This window comes from Podarcis vaucheri (genome assembly GCF_965113315.1).
Source record: "Podarcis vaucheri genome assembly, chromosome: 10".
In the NCBI taxonomy this organism is placed as follows: Eukaryota; Metazoa; Chordata; class Lepidosauria; order Squamata; family Lacertidae; genus Podarcis; species Podarcis vaucheri.
Genome location: NC_138748.1, coordinates 69,863,642 through 69,885,028, shown reverse-complemented (window position 1 = coordinate 69,885,028; position 21,387 = coordinate 69,863,642). Strand labels below are relative to the sequence as shown.

Here is a 21,387-nt window from a genome sequence, read left to right as displayed (position 1 = left end):
CCAGGTTTATGCGCCATTGTGGCCCCACAAAACAGTGGATGCACATTTTTTTTGGTGCAGGCTGTAGCCATGGACATGCTATGTGATCCGACGGTGAATTTGGGGTGACCAAATGCAAAAATCCTGAGGATCCATGTGCTTTTACCACCCCCCTCCCAGGCAGCCTCCTTTATTGCTAGAGTCCCTTATCCCCCTCCCAATCGCTTGCTGCTCAGCGGCTTTGTTTCAACACCCCCTTCCCTCTTTCTAAAAAAAACCTGCTTTTGTCCCCTGGGCACTTCAGCTCCAGGGACCACGCATTCACACCATAAGACGCACAGACATTTCCCCTTACTTTTTAGGAGGAAAAAAAGTGCGTCTTATGGGGCGAAAATACAGTATTTCATGACCACACAGCCTCCCTCTTGAGACAACAGACGGTGACGCAGGGCTACTGAAAAAAAGTTCAAGGGCCAACTGGGAGACGCATTCAGAAGAGGCTTCCTTTATTGTGCTTGGAGTCGAGGCCAGAGGCAGCTTTGCTTGGAAGCACCCTGCTATCACCACCTCGACCACCGCCACCGGGACACGAGGTAGCTAGCCGTTGTGAGCAAACACAACCCCAGAAAGTCACAAGAGCAGCGAGAGCCTTCGAGAAAACAGCAGACGTCGGAGCTGTCGGGAATCTCGGACAGTTTTTTGGAGCGTGGAAAGGAGCAAGGAGCTTGCTTGCTTGCTTGCTTGCTCCCGTCCGTCCAACTTCCAACAACATCCTTCTGCCGTTCCCAGCTCAGCCTCTTCAATTTAAAAACACCCAACGTGTCGGGGAACAAGCTTTGAAGCTGGCAGGAATCTGAGAGAGGCTTCCCACCACCACCACCTTGACAAGACGCAGCAGGTAGTGCTAGTGGTTTTTGGTAGTGGCGGCGGTTTTTAAAGTCTCTGAGCGAAAGGCACATTCCGCGGCGGGAGGATGTGGTCCAGCGCGGTGCGAGGCATCAGCACCCGGCGGGAGAAGGAGCAAAGAAGTATACTGCGAGGAGGATGAAGTAAACCATCACTAGCACGGTGCCTGCGGGGGGAGAGTGCAAATCAGCATGGAAAGATTGGCGGGTATAATAATAATAATAATAATAATAATAATAATAATAATAATAATAATAATAATAATAATAATTTATTTATACCCCGCCCATCTGGCTGAGTTTCCCCAGTCACTCTGGGCAGCTCCCAATCAAGTGTTAAAAACAATACAGCACTAAATATTAAAAACTTCCCTAAACAGGGCTGCCTTCAGATGTCTTTTAAAGAGAGGATAGCTGCTTATTTCCTCCACATCTGAAGGGAGGGCGTTCCTGTGAGGATAGTTTGAGCTGTAAATAAAGTGCTTTTAGTTTTAGTAACTCTGCGTGAGGGCTTGATTTATGAACACCGACGCACAGAAGATAGAAGGCTTTATTTCTGACCGCTGTGAGACTCTGCTTTTGCTCAGAGCTTTTGGAATGCGTGCTGCGCAACAGACGTCTGCCCGCAACAGAAGCGTGCCAGACCTTATCTCTCTGTGCAATAAATTATCTCAGAGTTCCACAGGGTGAACACCCAGCCCAAACCCCCAGCGGCTTCATATAGATATGATATTAAAAAGCATGGGGGAGAGGACGGAGCCCTGAGGCACCCCACAAGTGAGAGGCCAGGGGTCTGAACACTCATCCCCCACCACCACTTTCTGAACACGGCCCAGGAGGAAGGAGCGGAACCACTGTATAACAGTGCCCCCAGCTCCCAGCCCCTCAAGATGGTCCAGAAGGATGTTATGGTTGATGGTGTCAAAAGCCGCTGAGAGATCCAGCAGAACTAGGAAACAGCTCTCACCTTTGTCCCTAGCCCGCCTAGATCATCAACCAGTGAGACCAAGTCATCATTTGCATGAGACATCTTTTTTTGGCAATCTGAAGGCTGTCCCAGTTCACCGGGAGATAAACTTGGTTTTTTTTTTTACTTTTTTCTTCTTGCTGATACTTATCAAAAGTCCATACCCAATGCAAAGTATGTATCTTTTTATCACACACCAGAAAAAAGTAAATATTTTAAAAATCCAATCCAAAAAGAGAAGAAATTAGAAAAAGATAAAAACGACTTCTGATTCTCTGCCAGCTAAACGTCGTAACTTGTTCAAAGTATTCACTCATCCAGCTATTCTACAGCCGTCCCTCGGAAGTCGAACGGAATCCATGCGGCTTCCAAAACATTCGGAAACCAAAGCGCGGCTTCTGATTGGCTGAAGGGAGCTCCTGCAGCCAATCGGAAGCCCCGTTGGACGTTCGGCTTCCAAAAACAGTTCGCAAACCGGAACACTCGCTTCTGGGTTTGTGGCATTCGGGAGCCAAAATGTTCGAGAACTAAGCTGTTCAAAAACCAAGGTATGACTGTATTTTCTATAAGCCAATATGTAGCCCAAGATGATTTTAACTGTTTTTAATTCTAGATTGCACTTTCTTGTAACTTAGGATCTGCTGAAGGGCAGGCAATAAATTCAACAACATCCAGTGTGCTCCCACTGCTAGAATTTTTTTTAAGCCGCACACGATGCACGACCCACGATCTATACTGATCGCGCCGTTTCTGAACAAATCCTGCTGTTGGATGATTCCACCCCCCCCCCCAAAAAAAACCCAGTTTCAATCCAACTAGAAAACTTAAGCCATATTCACTTTGCACTGTGTGAACATTTGAGGCGGCCGCTGCGCATGCGCAGATGACAGGTTCACGGGCAGGGGAAACCCAAAAGGTCCTGCGCATTGGCGAAAGCATCCCTTGGGAGGCGAAAAACTTTGCCCTTGGATGGCGAAAAACTCAGTGCAAAACTGGCTTGAAATGGCTTCGCTGCTTTTTAAGCTGCTGATGTGAACACACCCTTAGATTGCTTAAATCTATGATTCCCAGCACCTGGAGACAGGTGGGGTGGAGATTACGTTTTGAATGCCCTTTAAAGGTTACAGCAAGTACACAGCCCAACTTAACTCAGAGGCGGTGGTCTTCTGGCTTCAAGTAGCCCCCCCCCCCCAGCAGGCAGGACTGGAACTCGCAACTCGAAAGCCAACTTTACCTTGGAAGTAGTCGCACTTGCCGTCCATAAAGATGTAATTCATCAGGACTACGCTGAACATGCTTGCATAGACATGAAGGTCACTGAAGACCAGGATGAAGTCCGTGGGCTGGAAATAGTAATAATAATAAGTTTTATTTATACCCCACCCTCTCCAGCCAAGACCAGGCTCAGGGTGGCTAACACCAAATATAAAAACAATTGAAATACAGCTTTAAAACAAGATTAAAATAGAACATTAAAACATTAAAATGCAGCCTCATTTCAGTAGAAACTCAAATCAAAAACTTTTTGGGGATGGAAACGTCAAGTCTTCACCAAGGCTAACTATCCAGACTGGTCCTACACAGGGCCAGAAAAAAGCCAGGGAAGTCCCCAAATAGGAGTTCCATCACGGAAGGAAAAAGGAAAGAGGGGGAGGGGATCAAGTTGATTCCAAGCCAAAGGCCAGGTGGAACAACTCTGTCTTACATGCCCTGCGGAAAGAAATCGGATCCTGCAGGGCCCTGGTCTCATGAGACAGAGCATTCCACCAGGTGGAGCCAGTGCTGAGAAGGCCCTGGTTTGCTCATTTCTGTATACAGGGTGCCTACATTCTGCATGGACTGGTTGCATGTGGAACATGTGCAAATGGCTTGAGATACCAATTAGGTCCATAAATTACCATATAGCATATATTCCACACAAAAAACAGCAACCAATTGTTGTTGATAAAGGACAGCTGGACATAGAAAGGGCCCCATTACCTTCAGTAGCTTAGTGCCTCATCATTTAATGTATTTTTAATGGGCGGGGTATAAAATAACAACAACAACAACAACAACAACACCTAAATCCGGCCCTGCTTGGGGGTCCCTTTCAACGCCATGATATGACGATACAAGGCGATAGGGGAGCCCATGACTTACATAGAAGACTGTGAAAAGCACCAGGATGGGGATTTGGAGCATGCAGACCTGGACCGCAATGCAGTTCCCAATCTCAATGCTAGAAGAGAGAAAGAAAGAGACAGCAGGGAGGGGAGGTGAATGCAGCCCTCAAAATTCCCCTCCCTGGATACATAAGGACCCCCACCGCCTTGCTGTTTCCCGCTACCCGGTTAGAAATCACCTCCTGTAGCATAGAGTTCCAAAGGCCCCTCTCTGACAGGATGGCAAGGGCATCTGCCACAACGCAGGAGGCGGTCATGTTTACATCACACAATCCCCACACGTCTCCTGGGTACCTTGGGGATCACCTGAACCCTTATCCTAACCTAGCTTGGTCGCCAAAATCATCTGCAGGAGTGTTGCTGGTCACACACACACACACACACACACACACACACACACCAAGTTGGCAAAAACTCATTCGACAACAAAAAACTGATGTCGTCGGAACAGTCCTGTGGAACTCTATGCCACTGGAGATTCAGCTTTTAAATGCCTCCTGAAAGCTTTCCCGCTCCACTGGGAGCCGACTCAAGACAACTGCATCCTTCCAAAATGGTAAAATCAGGCATAGGCAAACTCGGCCCTCCAGATGTTTTTGGGACTACAACTCCCATCATCCCTAGCTAACAGGACCAGTGGTCAGGGATGGTGGGAATTGTAGTCCCAAAACAGCTGGAGGGCCGAGTTTGCCTATGCCTGACATAGATGGTGCCATTGGCTTTAGTGCCCTCTACTGTCAGCCTCCGAGTTTTCTGCCCAATGAGTTGTAGCTTCAGCTGAAAATGGGTGTCTGTTTTTAACCTTTTAAATGGTCTTTGTTGCATGCTTTTATTGCTGTAAACTGTTTTGAGATTTATATATATTGGGCTGAAAAAATAGGTTCCAGTTGCAGATAGGTAGCTGTGTTGGTCTGCCATAGTCAAAATAAAAAAATTCCTTCCAGTAGCACCTTAAAGACCAACTATGTTAGTTCTTGGTATGAGCTTTCGTGTGCATGCTCTCATTACCAAACTTAAAACCATGGAGAGACCTGGTCTGAACAGAGACATTGGATTCTTATCTCATTATACATGACTAAGCCATTTCTCACCTTCTCACCCCTTGCCTTTTCCTGTAAGACCTATTGCAGTCGTTAAGAGTCGTCAACAGGCTCATCTCAGCTATCTGCCAATCTCCCATTCCCACCACCCTTCTGAGTAATACCCCTCCCCACCTTCTCACTATATAGAAGGACCTGGCAACTTCTGTTTCAGTGTATCTGAAGAAGTGTGCATGCACACGAAAGCTCATCCCAAGAACTAACTTAGTTGGTCTTTAAGGTGCTACTGGAAGGAATTTTTTTATTTTGAAAAAATAGGGTTTTCTTTCTTCACATCCGCTGCGACCTGCTCCCCGGTCTAAAGAGGTTTGGCACAGGAGGAGGGCATATTTAAGGAATATTTCTTGGGAGACCCTCCAGGCTAGTCTTCCGCGGACCCACCTGAGGCTGAGGTTGTTCTGAAGGGCAAACTGGATCCCGTTGACGATCTCAGGGAGCTCTGGCACCATGGCAAGGATGGTCACGCCAATGAAGTGCTGAGGGAAGGAGAGGCGGCCTGGTTATTTGGTTCTTTAGCCGATTTATAAGCTCCTCACTCCGAGCAGTGCAGAGCTTCAATACAGTGGTACCTCAGGTTACAGACGCTTCAGGTTACAGACTCCACTAACCCAGAAATAGTGCTTCAGGTTAAGAACTTTGCTTCAGGATGAGAATAGAAATCGCGCGGCGGCAGCAGGCGGCCCCATTAGCTAAAGTGGTACCTTAGGTTAAGAACAGTTTCAGGTTAAGTATAGACCTCCGGAACAAATTAAGTACTTAACCTGAGGTACCACTGTATATATTTACACAACGGGACTAAAATAGGGTTCACCCACGCCGTTGTTTAGTGTAGATAGTCAACACTTCATGACTTTCCCCTCCTAGGATCAGCCTGGATTTGCTGGGAGTCACGCAGAGTGGCTGCGGAAACCAATAATAATAATAATAATAATTTTTATTTATACCCAACCCTCCCTGGCCAGAGCCGGGCTCCCGGTGGAACCGCAGTTTTCCAGCATCTCGGAAACCAAACGATTCAAAACCCAAACGCCAAAAACCCAGAAGTAATTGCTTCCGTTTTCAAACGTGCCTCGGAAGTCAAACCCACGCCGTCGTTTAGTGTAGATCAGGGGTCAGCTAACTTTTTCAGCAGGGGGCTGGTCTACTGTCCCTCAGACCTTGGGGGGGGGGCGGACTATATTTTGAAAAAAAATAATGAATGAATTCCTATGCCCCACAAATAACCCAGAGATGCATTTTAAACAAAAGCACACATTCTACTCGTGTAAAAACACGCTGATTCCTGGACCGTCTGCAGGCCAGATTTAGAAAGCGATTGGGCCGGATCCGGCCCCCGGGCCTTAGTTTGGCTATCCATGTTGTAGGATAGTCAACACTTCATGACGTTCTCCTCCAAATCACTGACTTTCCCCTCCTAGGATCAGCTTGGATTTGTTCGGAGTCACCCAGAGTGGCTGGGGAGACCCAGTCAGATAGGTGGCATATAAATTATTATTACAGTGGAACCACGGTTTTCTAGCATGTCGGAAGCCGAACGATTCGGAACCCGAATGCCGAAAACCCAGAAGTAATTGCTTCTGTTTTCAAATGGCTTCCGAGGCGTGTTTCTCAATTTCCCCCATTGCGTTTGCCGACAGTCTATTGTGCCTCAGCTGTCAAACGTTTCGGAAGTCAAACAGTCTTCCAGAACGGATTATGTTTGACAACCGAAGGTCCTATTTATTTATTTATTTATTTATTTAATATTTCCTCGCACCAATATTATTATTATTATTTCCTCACACCCCTCTCCTTTTCTGGGTTAACCCGGTTCAGAGAAAATCCAGACCAAGGGAGCAGAAAGTGTGGGAAAGTGGCAATTTAGGGGAGAATGTCATGAGGCTATGAAGAAATACCGTTGTTTTTTTTTTGCTGTATAAGACTCACTTTTTCCCTCCTAAAAAGTAAAGGGAAATGTGTGTGCGTCTTATGGAGCGAATGCAGGCTGCACAGCTATCGCTGAAGCCAGAACAGCAAGAGGGATTGCTGCTTTCGCTGCGCAGCGATCCCTCTTGCTGTTCTGGCTTCTGAGATTCAGAATATTTTTTTTCTTGTTTTCCTCCTCCAAAAACTAGGTGCGTCTTGTGGTCTGGTGCGTCTTATAGAGCGAAAGATACGGTGCTTAAAGAAATAAAAACTGATATATCGTCCAAAGACTTGATCAAATTCTTAAAGACCCATAAAACAATGCTAATGGCCCGACGACAACACGTTTCTCTCCCCCCCCCCTATTTTTAACATTTTGAACACTTTTATTTCCAGATACTTTCAGAGTACATGCAAAACTGCATTAGTACAATAGACTTACGGTAGATTCTAATCTATTTTAAGTGTGGAATTTAGAATCCTTTTTACCGTATATAAAAAGACTAAACATCAACACCCCAGAACTTTGAATAGGATGTTTAAATATTCCACTTTTTATAGTTGCAATACCTAGTTACTAGGCATTGTATGTTACAGGTGATTCGGTTATCAGAACTTCAGAGGCTTAACAGCAACACTGCAGAACAAATCTAAGCTCCCAACGTTTCCCCCCTTTTCTGCCCACAGCCAACCTCAAAACCCTGCCATCCATTTAACCAACAGAATTTATTCGCCTGTATATAGGACTGTGCAGTGTTATATGTCATGAGAAGACACTCCCCCAATGGCATCTCACATAACCTTAAAAAGAAATTGAACCAAAATAATCCTAGAAACTAAAAATCATATTGAAAGGCTTGGGAGAACAGAGAGGCTTAAGAGATGCTCCTGTGATGGGCAGGAGAGCCTCTCTGGACACAGCAAGCCACGGTTGGGGGGCCACCACCGAAAAGGCCCCGGTAGCGAACCGCCTCCTTGGGGGACATGGAGAAGGAGCCCAGGTCTTCACGCCAAGGATGGCATCGCCCCACTGCGGCCCCCACCTGCGCCAGCCCTGGCCCTGCCTCCTCCTCACCTGAGACACTGCCGAGTTGTTCAAGATGGGGCTGATGTGCTCCGTGGCCAGGTCTGCGCAGGCGGACATGCCCAGAGTGGCGACCAGCAAGATGAGCAAAGCTCTCCAGCGAGACCAGTGGACCACCGCGCTGTGATGGTGGCCAGGCACTAGAGAACAGGAGAGACACGTACATCTGTAAGCGGGTGGCGTGGAAGCAGCAGCCGGGGAGGGTGGGAGTCAGGAGTCGATAAGGACGATCATAATTGATTACTTGTTTAGAATAGATTTATGAAAGATTTAGAAAACTTATTGATTAGAATATTTGTGCGAGATTGTATGGGGAAGTGCAGTGTACGTTATGGAAGTCAATGAATTATTATTATTACTTTCATATTGAGGAATTTGTAGAATAAACTTGGAACAAATTCTTCCAACTTCTTCTTTTCTCGTTCCTTTTGTTCCTTTTTTCATATACAGTGGTACCTCGGGTTACATACGCTTCAGGTTACAGACGCTTCAGGTTACAGACTCCGCTAACCCAGAAATAGTGCTTCAGGTTAAGAACTTTGCTTCAGGATAAGAACAGAAATCAGGCTCCAGCAGCACGGCGGCAGCAGGAGGCCCCATTAGGTAAAGTGGTGCTTCAGGTTAAGAACAGTTTCAGGTTAAGAACAGACCTCCGGAACGGATTAAGTACTTAACCCGAGGTACCACTGTAGATGTGCTTATTTGAAATATATATGTATGTATGTATTTGCAATATTTTGCTTATATTTTGTAACATTTATGTTAAATATTTTTAAAAAAAAAAATAGGAAAAAATATTGCTTGCACTCCTCTGCCCACCCACCTGCGTTGCCCCAGCCACTCTGGAGAAGAATGCAGAAAACATCCATAGTTGTTATTTATTAAATTTCTTTTTCTTTTTTTTTTTGCAGGTACTATAATTTTTTTATTTTTTTTTTATTTATTTGGTATTTCAACATAAATCGTAAGAACAAGATTCCAATGAATCTCCTGGGCTTCCATCCTCCCCTTTGTGGGTCCTATTATTCATCATTTCCTCCTGGTGACGATGAGCCAGATCTTTCACATCTCCATTGCATCCAGAATTCATCCTTAAACTACAAGGGGTGTTTATTTGTTATTTATTAAATTTCTATGCAGCCTTCATCCAAAGATTACAGGGTGGTTTTATATATATAGTCACACCTCGGGTTACAGACGCTTCAGGTTGCGCATTTTCGGGTTACGGACGCACCGAAACCCCGAAGTACCGGAATGGGTTACTTTCGGGTTTCGGGGGATGCGCATGCGCAGAAGCACTAAATCACGATTTGCACATGCGCAGAAGCGCTGAATGACAACCTGCACGTGTGCAGACGCGCCACTGCGGGTTGCGAACGCTGCAGGTTGCAAACATGCATCCCACACGGATCACATTCGAAACATGAACGTTCACTGTATATATATATATATGTATATATATATTAGGTAAAGGACCCCTGGATGGTTAAGTCCAGTCTAAGGTGACTATGGGGTTGTGGCGCTCATCTCACTTTCAGGCCAAGGGAGCTGGCGTTTGTCCACAGTTTTCCGGGTCATGTGGCCAGCATGACTAAACCGCTACTGGCACACAGAGGACCGTGACAAGTGCCAGAGCACACAGAAACACCGTTTACCTTCCCGCCGGACCGGTACCTATTTATCTACTTGCACTGGTGTGCTTTCGAACTGCTAGGTTGGCGGGAGCAGGGACCGAGCAAGGGGAACTCACCCTGTTGCAGGGATTCGAACCACCGACCTTCTGATCAGCAAGCCCAAGAGGCTCAGTGGTTTAGACCACAGCGCCACATGCGTCGCTATTAACCTTAACCTTTACCTCACTCACACACACACACACACACACACACACACACACAGAGCATAGTAACAAACGAAAAAAATACACCACCACCCAATTCAGTTTAATAGCCTATACAGTGGCAACTCAGGTTACAGATGCTTCGGGTTACAAACTCTGCTAACCAGGAAGTGGTTGCTCCAGGTTAAGAACTTTGTCCCAGGATAAGAACAGAAATCGCATGGCGGCGGCAGGAGGCCCCATTAGCGAAAGCACACTTCAGGTTAAGAACCGTTTCTGGTTAAGAACAGACATCTGGAACGAATTAAGTTCTTAACCTGAGGTACCACTGTAGATTGTTTAATTGGCCAAAGGCCTGGGAGAAGCAGGACTTGCCTGCCATCCGACCCACTTCTAAAAGACCACCTAAGGAAAGCTTTGGCCACGGTTTTGTCTAATCATTTTCATGATGGGCCATCCCTGCTTCCTGCTGCAGTGAGTTTCGCAGATTAACTTTGCTCTGTGAGAAATTGTATACAGAGCTCTGGGACTTCAACATGGTGGCACACAACCCGCCTCAAGGCATTAAGAGAGGCCAACTTCCTACTGCAATGCGCTCTCTGTGGGGCTACCTTTGAAGGTGACTCGGAAACTGCAATTAATCCAGAATGTGGCCGCTAGACTGGTGACTAGCCAGACCATATAACCGTGTTCTTAAAAGACCTACATTAGCTCCCAGTATGTTTCAGAGCAGGGACGTGGGTGGCACTGTGGGTTAAACCACAGAGCCTAGGATTTGCTGATCAGAAGGTCGGCAGTTCGAATCCCCGCGACGGGGTGAGCTCCCGTTGCTCGGTCCCTGCTCCTGCCAACCTAGCAGTTCGAAAGCACATCACAGTGCAAGTAGATAAATAGGTACCACTGTGGCAGGAAGGTAAACGGCGTTTCCGTGCGCTGCTCTGGTTTGCCAGAAGCGGCTTAGTCATGCTGGCCACATGACCCGGAAGCTGTACGCCGGCTCCCTCGGCCAATAAAGCGAGATGAGCGCTGCAACCCCAGAGTCAGCCATGACTGGACCTAATGGTCAGGGGTCCCTTTACCTTTACATTTCTGAGCACAATTCAAAGTGTTGGTGTTGACCTTTCAAGCCCTAAATGGCCTCGGCCCAGAAGGAGAGTCTCCACCCCCCATCGCTCAGCCCCGACACTGAGGTCCAGCTCTGAGGGCCTTCTGGCGGTTCCCTCCCTGCGAGAAGCGAAGTTACAGGGAACCAAGCACAGGGCCTTCTCGGTGGTGGCACCTGCCCTGTGGAACGCCCTCCCACCAGATGTCAAGGAAATAAACAACTATCTGACTTTTAGAAGACATCTGAAGGCTGCCCTTTTTAGGGAAGCTTTTAATATCTGATGAATTATTGTATTTTAACACTTTGCTGGAAGCCGCCCAGAGTGGCTGGGGAAACCCAGCCAGATGGGCGGGGTATAAATAATAAATTATTCCCCACCTGACAAAAGCAAAGCTCAGGAAGGTACTTACTGTGGCAGTCGCTGACATGGATGTCGTAGATGTGCGAGTGAGTCTTCAGGGTGAAGAGCAGGCCGATGATGTACGCCGCAGGGAGCAACAGGGACACCGTATACACCAGGGGCCTGCCACACACAAAGGGTTAAAATATGCAGGGGGGTGTTTTTAGCCTTTACGCCTGGCCCACATGCCAGGGCATCCCCAGGACTAAACCTTAAGAGGCAGAGATGAGCGCAGAGAAGCTGATCTATGCATGCAGTGCACTTAAAGAAAATGGGATGAAAATGATGTATAGATGGTATTTTACACCATCAAAACTTGCTGAAATGTGTCACACAAGATCTAACGAGTGTTGGAAATATAAAGAAAAGGAAGGTATATTTTATGTGGTGGACCTGTAAAATGGTAAGGGCTTTCTGGGAAATGATATATAATGCGTTAAAGACAACGTTTAAAAACACTTGTTAAAAAAACCAGAAGACTTTTTACTGGGTATAGTAGGTGAAGGGAAGATAAAAGGCTGTTCATGTACGCAACAACAGCAGCAAGAATCCTCTTAGCCCAAAAATGGAAGCAACAAGAAGTACCAACGAAAGAACAGGTGCTACTGGAAGGAATTTTTATTTTTATTTTGTTTCAACGAAAGAAGAGTGGCAGATGAAGATGATGGGACTTTGCGGAACTGGCAAAACTGGCGGGAAAAATCCAAAACCAGCACGATCAAGTATTCCAAAAAACTGGAGTGAATTTATACAATATTTGAAAGACCGTTGTAAGCAATTAACAACACCGGTAGGGTTATCCGAAGACTTGTAATGAGAATTTTTTTACCTTTCTACATTTATTTAAACTTTGAGGTATTTTGTAACGAGTTATATTAGAATGGGGAAATATATAAAATGCTGTGATAAAAAGGTTACTGTTGAAACCAGGAGGTGGGAGGGAAGGCAGTCGACAGAATCTAAAGAGCCAAAAGACGTAAAGTGGATAATAATGTTGTGATTATATACGTTTAAATGGAAAATTAATAAAAAATATTTTTTTAAAAAAGGAAAGCTGATATATACCAAGTTAAGATAGGCCAGGTGCTTCTATCTTCCCGGTAAAGTAAAGGTAAAGGGACCCCTGACCATTAGGTCCAGTCGTGGCCGACTCTGGGGTTGCAACGCTCATCTCGCTTTATTGGCCGAGAGAGCCGGCGTACAGCTTCCGGGTCATGTGGCCAGCAGGACTAAGCCGCTTCTGGCGAACCATAGCAGCGCACGGAAACGCCGTTTACCTTCCCACCGGAGTGGTACCTATTTATCTACTTGCACTGGCATGCTTTCAAACTGCTAGGTTGTCAGGAGCTGGGACCGAGCAACGGGAGCTCACCCCGTCGTCGCGGGGATTCGAACCGCCGACCTTCTGATCGGCAAGTCCTAGGCTCAGTGGTTTAACCCACAGCGCCACCCGCGTCCCCTATCTTCCTGGTAGTGCAGCCATAAAACTGCTAGGACATTTGCAGAGCTAAGCAGGGTCCGCTTTGGTTTCAAATGGGATGGGGGACCGCATGTTGAGATTCCTGCACAGCAAGGGGTTGGACTAGAGGACCTTTGGGTGCCCCTTACAATTCTATGGTTCTAGGCGGTCAGTATTTTATGGGAGGAATTCAGCTGCAAACTGGGAAATTTAAGTTTGCGCCATTTCAAAGCCTTTCAGGTGTCTACAGGGAATTCATCTGGTTCATTGTTGAGTCTTCTGGATTTCGTGATTTTATACATTTGGCTTTAATGCTTCTATAGCAGGCATAGGCAAACTTGGCTCTCCAGATGTTTTGGGACTACAACTCCCATCATCACTCGCTAACAGGACCAGTGGTCAGGGATGATGGGAGTTGTAGTCCCAAAACATCTGGAGGGCCCAGTTTGCCTATGCCTGTCCTATAGCAAATGGCCGTGACATTCTCTGCCAAATGGTTTTGAAATTCTTCATGTAAATAACAATGAAAACGGAACAGAGGACTCTGCTGTGCTAGTGAAAAAAAACGAAAGAAAAGAAGCGGACTTGTTAGGAATATTATGAGGAAGTGCAACGAAAAGTGGAACGAACCTCTGATTAATGAGAAAAATCACATGCGAATGAATGCTCATCATCACTCGACCTCCCCACAAACAAATCAGAGCAAAAGCTCATTAAAGATCAGATACCATCTAACCTCCCCGTAAGCTTTGTGCATGCAAATCTAGATAAACGTTCAATAAACAGGTTTCTTTGAGAAGCTCCATTGAGTCGCAGGAGTCACTTCCTCAAGCCTCGTGCAGAGTTTATTATTATTATTATTATTTTCAGAAGCTACCAGGGAACTGGTGATCCGATCAGATGATGAACGACTCATGCATGGGGCTGCGTTAGAAAAATCGATCTGCCACAGTCAAGGACAAGGAAGACAGAGAGCATGTTATGCGCCTCTGGCACATGACAGAATGGAATTTTGTGGCTCACAGCAGCGCCAGCCAGCGAGGCTTCCCATGACCAGAAGCAGTTCTGTTTGACAGGCAAATTAAAAGGATGAACGATAAGGTACTTACTCAACATGGCTGTAGTAAAGGGTCCCATTGTTCTCCATCTACCAAGAGATAATAGAATTATCAGACCTTGCAGTGCCAGAAGTTATCCATTTGCAAATATTGTTATTCGTGGGGCTGCCTTTGAAGACGGTTCGGAAACTTCGGCCGGTGCAGAATTCGGCAGCCAGTTTGCTCACCGAGGCAAGACTGTCTTTAGCACATAAGACCATTCCTGGCTCAACTACTCAACAGGCTGCCGATTACCGTATTTTTCGCTCTATAGGATGCACTTTCCCCCCTCCAAAAATGAAGGGGAAATGTGTGTGCGTCCTATGGGGCGAATACAGGCTTTCGCTGAAGCCTGGAGAGTGAGAGGGGTCGGTGCGCACTGACCCATCTCACTCTCCAGGCTTCAGAAAGCTATCTGCACACCTTCAGAGTGCAGCGGGAGTTCCTGCCGGGCTCCGAAGGCTTGCGGATTGCAGCTTGCAGCCTGAAGCCCAGGGAGCGCAGTGCCATCTCCTGCTGCGCTCCCCGGGCTTCAAGCTATTCGCAAACCTTCGGAGCACTCCCCCAGCCCGCAAGCTCCGGGAGCAGCGGAAAGGCTGCGCAAGCTTGCCTCCGCTCCCGGACCTGTTCTGGGGGCTGGGGACGGGGGAGGCTAAAAACAAAGCCGCGCGCAGCCTCTCCCGGCTGGAGAGGTTGTGCGTGGCTAAAGAGGAAGCCAAGACAGCCAGTGGGCTGTCTTTTTTTTTCTTTATTTTTCTTTATTCCCCCCCCCTAAAAACTAGGTGTGCTCTATGGTCCGGTGCGCCTTATGGAGCGAAAAATACGGTAGTTTCTGGACCCAATTCAAAGAGCTGGGTTTGACCTATAAAGTTTTAAGACCGCAGCGCAGCCCTCAAGGAAAGCCTCTCCCCATATGAACTGAAAAAGTAATAATAATAATTAATAATAATAATAATTTTCATTTATACCCCCACCCTCCCTGGCCAGAGCCGGGCTCAGGGCGGCTAACACCAGTAAAATTACAGTAAAAACATAAGGGGTGGGGTGGGAACCAATTTAAAATACAGGTTAAAATGCAATTTTAAATGCAGCCTCATTTTTAAAGTAGCCCATAGACCATAAGGGGAGGGAAACATAAGGGTCAGAGTGAGTCCAAACCAAAGGCCAGGCGGAACAGCTCTGTCTTGCAGGCCCTGTGGAAAGATGTCAAGTCCCACAGGGCCCTAGTCTCTTGGGACAGAGCGTTCCACCAAATTGGGGCCAGTACTGAAAAGGCCCTGGCTCTGGTTGAGACCAATCTAACTACCTTGCAACTTGGGACCTCCAAAATGTTGTCATTTGTGGACCTTAAGGTCCTCTGTGGGGCAGACCAGGAGAGGTGGTCCCGTAGGTACGAGGGTCCCAGGCCGCATAGGGCTTTAAAGGTCAAAACCAGCACCTTAATCCTGACCCTGTACTCCACCGGGAGCCAGTGCAGTTGGTAAAGCACCAGACCCTGAGATCATCTTCGTGGGACATCCAGATGGTGGCAAAACGAGGACGGGGCCTTTTCTGCATCGGCTCCCTGTTTGTGGGACGCTTGTCCGACGCCTTCATTTAAACTTCCTCTTTAACAAGGCTGATTGAACCATCTACAACCTTTTAGAGCAGATGGGTTGTTTCAATATATGTTGTTCTTTTATTGTAAGTCGCGAAGCTGCTTTGAGTTGCCATTGCAAAAAAAAAAAAGAGCAACTAATAATTTTAATAAATAATAATAATAATTTAATTAGGGGTATTTACATTATGACCCCTGCACAATTTATTCCCTGCCCCCTTTTTGCTCTTATGTTCTCTGTTTTGTGATTTAAGCTGTTATCTGCCCCGAGGTCTCTTCAGGAAGGGCGATATAGAAACGTTAATGGATAATAAAAGCAACTGTTTTTATACTTGGTAAACAGCTCAGCGAGTTACAGCGGACGCTCGGGTTGCGGATGTGATCCGTGTGGGATGCACCTTCGCAGGTTGCGATTTGGTGCTTCTGCGCATGTGCAAAATGCGATTTAGCGCTTCTGCACATGGGTGACCGCCAAAACCTGGAAGTAACCCGTTCTGGTACTTCCAGGTTTCAGCATGTCCGTAACCCAAAAAAACGCAACCTGAAGCGGCTGTAACCTAAGGTATGACTGTATTTTGGCTTTAAGCGGTATAGAAGTTTAATAATCAACAACTTGGAACCGTAAGAAGCCAAAATCCCCTGTGGTGTCTGAAGAAACCAGCAACTCAGAATTCATCTGGGCTGGTTTTTGCCGCTGAGATCCACTGCAGAGCAGCAAAGAGATTATGCCTGATTTATGATCATGGCCACTGGTCCCATCACCTCCTGGCAAATAGAAGGGGAAGAAATGGAGGCAGTGAGAGATTACTTTCTTGGGTTCCATGATCACTGCAGATGGTGACAGCAGCCACGAAATTAAAAGACGCCTGCTTCTTGGGAGAAAAGAAATGACAAATCTAGACAGCATCTTACAAAGCAGAGACATCACCTTGCCAACAAAGGTCCGTATAGTTAAAGCTATGGTTTTCCCAGTAGTGATGTATGGAAGTGAGAGCTGGACCATAAAGAAGGCTGATCGCTGAAGAATGGATGCTTTTGAATTCTGGTGCTGGAGGAGACTCTTGAGAGTCCCATGGACTGCAAGAAGATCCAACCTCTCCATTCTGAAGGAAATCAGCCCTGAGTGCTCACTGGAAGGACAGATCCTGAAGCTGAGGCTCCAAGACTTTGGCCACCTCATGAGAAGAGAAGACTCCCTGGAAAAGACCCTGATGTTGGGAAAGATGGAGGGCACAAGGAGAATGGGATGACAGAGGACGAGATGGTGGGACGGTGTTCTCGAAGCTACCAGCGTGAGTTTGACCAAACTGCGGGGGGCAGTGGAAGACAGGAGTGCCTGGCGTGCTCTGGTCCAGGGGGTCACGAAGAGTCGGACATGACTAAACAACAACAACATAGCCAACGCGACTGGGACTGGTTGGTGAAATCCCAGCCCCATGTGGGCCCCAGATGCTGCTGCTCACCAAGTCGAAGTGGCAGCTCTGGCAGATGTAGTGCCCTGGTGGCTCTTGGGTGACGTTCTGGCATTCCCCGCAGACCAGCCTCCCATAGACTTTGGAGAAGAGGGTTGGAGCGAACACACCTGGGGGAAAAGGAGAGCAAGAGGAGATCAGCCCCATGGCCTCGCAGGATCCGTCCAGCCCACATCTTTCCCGCTGACCCGAGTTTCCCATTTTCATTACGGTGGTACCTTGCTTCTCAAACTTAATCCGTTCCGGAAGTCCGTTCCGTAACCAAAGCGTTGCAAAACCGAGGCGCGCTTTCCCACAGAAAGTCATGCAAAACGGATTAATCCGTTCCAGACTTTCACAACCCCTAAAACAGCAGTTTAACATGAATTTTACTATCTAACGAGACCGCTGATCCATAAAAGGAAAGCAATAAACAATGTACAGCAGTCACACAATCAATCAATCAGTCAGGAGCTGAACTGGGTTCCACACAGTCACAAAAACAAAACAAAAAGGGCTGCAAAAACAAAAGCACAAAATAAATAGCAAAAACAGACCTCAGCGTAACACTCAAATCGGAAGCGTAACACTCAAAACGGAGGATGTTCGGCTTCTGAAAAAAGTTCGCAAACTGGAACACTTCCTTCCCGGTTTGCAGTGTTTGGGTTCCAAGGCGTTTGAGAACCAAGGCACCATTGTACTGTCTTGTTTTAATGGGATCATTTTCTAGCACATTTTAATATGGATGTTCAGGCTTATTGTGGAGGGTTAAGTCAATTCTGGCTGCTTTTCCCTCCTGGAGGAACAAAGGAAGAAGCTTGGGTTGGCTAAGTTAGACTTGCTAGCCTCAAAAAACCTGACAACAGATATTTTTGTATTCCCTGGTGTTACAAGACTGCTCAGGGCTTGGACTTATAAACAAGATAACGAGGATGATTTATCTATATCTCAAAATTCTCCCATTGGTACTACAGTGGTACCTCGGGTTACATACGCTTCAGGTTACATACGCTTCAAGTTACAGACTCCGCTAACCCAGAAATATTGCTTCAGGTCAAAAACTTTGCTTCAGGATGAGAACAGAAATCGTGCTCTGGCAGCACAGTGGCAGCAGGAGGCCCCATCAGCTAAAGTGGTGCTTCAGGTTAAGAATAGTTTCAGGTTAAGAACGGACCTCCGGAACGAATTAAGTACGTAACCAGAGGTACCACTGTAGGTGAGGTAGAAGATCTCCCCTGTTATATGCTCTATTGTCAGCTCTGTCAAAACCCCAGAAAGAGATTTTTTTGGAACCAGATGCTGGCAGAACCCTGAAGTGAAAATATGTTGGCTGTTATCTGACTGCGACCTGCTTGTCACATATAAAACGGCCCCATTCGCTAAAGTTGCTAACTATATAAAAGCTATATGAAAGACAATGTTGGGTAAGGCTATCAATGGCTCCCTCCTACATAGCTGTCAACCGTCCCTTATTTGGCGGGACAGTCCCTTATCCCAGCGCCGTGTCCCGCTGCTGTCCCTTATTGATGATGTCCCTTAAATTTCCCGGGTTTCAAAGGAAGCAGCTCCTCTCCCTCCCTCCCTGCCGGCCAGGGAGGAGGGAGGCTCCAACTGGGTTGCTCGGCTGCGTTGCTCACCCAATAAGGAGTCTAAGAACGACTGGGGGGTGGAGCTTGCATGCCTTGTGCCGATCAAATCGGCCGCCTTGCCTGGGGACTCGCCTTTGCTCAGCGCTTCCCAGCGGAGAGGTGACGGTGGTTTCCCTTGCTGCGTCCCCTTTGCCGGGTTGCTGCGCTGTGGGAACCACCGCTTAAGGCTTCGTTTGGCTGCTGGCTGGGCTTTCTGCCTTTGGCTCGGAGGGGTCAGAAGTCGAACATACCTGTGCTCTGAAAATCCCTTATTTTGGCTGCTGATCCCTTATTTCCGAGGCTGCTGGGCCCTTATTTTCAAATCTGTAAGTTGGCAGCTATGCCCTCCTACCTACCTACCTCTGCAACTTACCTCCGACAGAGAGGAAGAGGAGGGCAGAGCTGACCCCGGCTGACCTGCTGTTGAATCTCTGCTCTTGGTGTCGAATGCCGCCAATTACCATGCACAGCCCCTAGAAGGAGAAAGAGAGAGAAGGATAGTGGCTCCATCCCTGCGTTCGCCAGCCTGGCTTTGGAAGAGGCAGCGAGCGAGCAGGAAGACCTAGCTCTGAATTCTCCAAACTGCCCACCCCTGAGAGATGGTACATTACCCCTGAAAAAATGGCAAAAATGCCCAGGACAAGCTCCAATAAGTGTTGGAAATGCAAAGAGAAGGAGGACCTGTTTAGGGAAGCTTTTAATGTTTGATGGCATTACTGTATTTTAATATTTTGTTGGAAGCCGCCCAGAGTGGCTGGGCAAGCCCAGCCAGATGGGCAGGGTATTGATTGTTGTTGTTGTTATTATTATTATTATTATTATTATTAGTGGCAGGATTGCAAAATAACTAAAAGTTATTGGGGAATGATTTACAATGAAATGAACAGAACGTTTAAGGCATCTTTTGTTAAAAGACCAGAAGCTTTTCTGTTAGGTTGGCCAAATTCTGTGCAACTGCCATAAAACTTAAAACTCATTATCATAGCTGTCAACTTTTCCCTTTTCTTGTGAGGAATCCTATTCGGAATAAGGGAATTTCCCTTTCAAAAAGGGAAACGTTGACAGCTATATGGTAGCACAGCTTGTTCCCTAAGGCCTTGAATGACAATTTCAGGTTGTATTTTAGTGATTTAAATTATATATTTCTAACTGCTGCTATATCTGTATTGTCCCTGTTATACCCAACTGTAAATTCAAATGTATCCCTATCGTGTTTTATGACGTCCCTGATATTGTATGTGAGCTGGAACTGGTCTGTAACCGAAATAATAAAATTATTATTATTATTATTTCTGTTAGGTATTACAGGGCAAGACTTGCCAAAAGGATGCAAAAAACTATTTATGTATGCCACAACGGCGGCTAGGATGTTAGATGGAAGGACGACAAGATACCAACGAAAGAAGAATGGCAAGAAAAGCTGATGGAATATGCTGGAGTGGCGAAACTAACTGGAAAACTAAGAGACAAGGCCAATAGAGATTTTAAGAAGGACTGGGAACCATTTATGTTATATCTAAAGAATTATTGTAAATAAGTGGACTTACTAGCACTTCTTTAAACACCAATTAAGAAAACGTGTAAAAAATTAAGATGTAATAATGGGAAAATAACAAAGGGTAAGATGCAATGTGGAGATATGGTATAAAATTGTTTGTTATTGTTATAATTGATCAGATTATAATTATAATTATTATTATTTTATATATTAGATTATTATTATTATTATTATTATTATTATTATTATTATTATTATTATTATTTTAAAAGCCAGGCAGTGTCTGCGGGTCTCAAACCGCTGGAAGCGATTAGGGGATCTAAGCAATTGCTTTGGTCGATGGAACCGCTGGGCTGAGGTGGCTCATAATTTTTTTTTTAAAGTAAAACAAACAAACTGCCCACCCCCAGCAAAAAAAAATGTTGCTGGGAGTCCCAAATGCCACCATCCCCGGTCTGTGTTGCCAATGAACTTGGCCCCGTAGCCGTGCAGATCTCTGAGCAGAGGCGTCACATGCCGAGAAGGCCTCATTACTGTCAGCAATCGTGTTGCAGCATTCTGCACTCAATGCAGCCTGTGGATCAATCGCAAGGGAAGCCCCGTGTAGAGCACATTGCAGTAACGCAGCAGAACTCGGCGCAACGGCAGAGCACCTCCCCTCTGATTTTTCATTGTGCAACTTTGCCCAAGTCTGTTGTTGTTTTGCAGATCCATTATGGTTGAGGAATAATGTGTCGCGAGGTCGGGAACCAGGATGGGAACTCCATTCGGCGTGCAGAAAAGGGGAGCCTTATTCTAGTACAGCCTTCCCCAAGCTAATGCGACGAGAGGAGGAGTCTAGTAAATTCACCAATTAATTAATTACCTTGGGATGAATACGCTTCAGGTTGAGTGTTTTCGGGTTGCGCTCTGCAGCGACCCGGAAGTAACGGAACGCGTTATTTCCGGGTTTTGCTGCTTGCGCAGATGCTCAAAATGATGTCACACACATGCCCGGAAGTAGCGAAACGCGACCCGCCCACGCGCAGTCATGTCTTACGTTCCTTTCAGGATGCGAACGGGGCTCCGGAACGAATCCCGTTCACATCCAGAGGTACTACTGTAAATCAAAGGGGCATGCAAATGTTACGAAGCCAATAAAGTAAAAAAAAAAAATCCCTTCCTGCGGCCAAAAGCTCCCCTGTTTCGCTTGCAGAATTCAGTCGCAGAA

The 21,387-nt window shown here is 46.5% G+C and overlaps 1 protein-coding gene across 1 annotated transcript in view; it reads right to left on the bottom strand.

The window, feature by feature from the left end:
- Positions 1-468: 468 nt before the first annotated feature.
- Positions 469-21,387, bottom strand: part of LOC309541240 (uncharacterized protein) — a 47,424-nt gene continuing 26,505 nt past the window's right edge. Inside the window, exons 12-20 of the mRNA XM_082238859.1 lie at positions 19,053-19,152; positions 17,064-17,182; positions 14,016-14,053; positions 11,458-11,570; positions 8,097-8,245; positions 5,498-5,592; positions 3,994-4,072; positions 3,086-3,194; positions 469-1,051 (exon numbers count right to left, since the gene is read on the bottom strand). Of these exons, the coding sequence (XP_082094985.1) occupies positions 978-1,051; positions 3,086-3,194; positions 3,994-4,072; positions 5,498-5,592; positions 8,097-8,245; positions 11,458-11,570; positions 14,016-14,053; positions 17,064-17,182; positions 19,053-19,152 (876 nt within the window). The 3' untranslated portion in view covers positions 469-977. The remainder of the gene's footprint in view (positions 1,052-3,085; positions 3,195-3,993; positions 4,073-5,497; positions 5,593-8,096; positions 8,246-11,457; positions 11,571-14,015; positions 14,054-17,063; positions 17,183-19,052; positions 19,153-21,387) is intronic.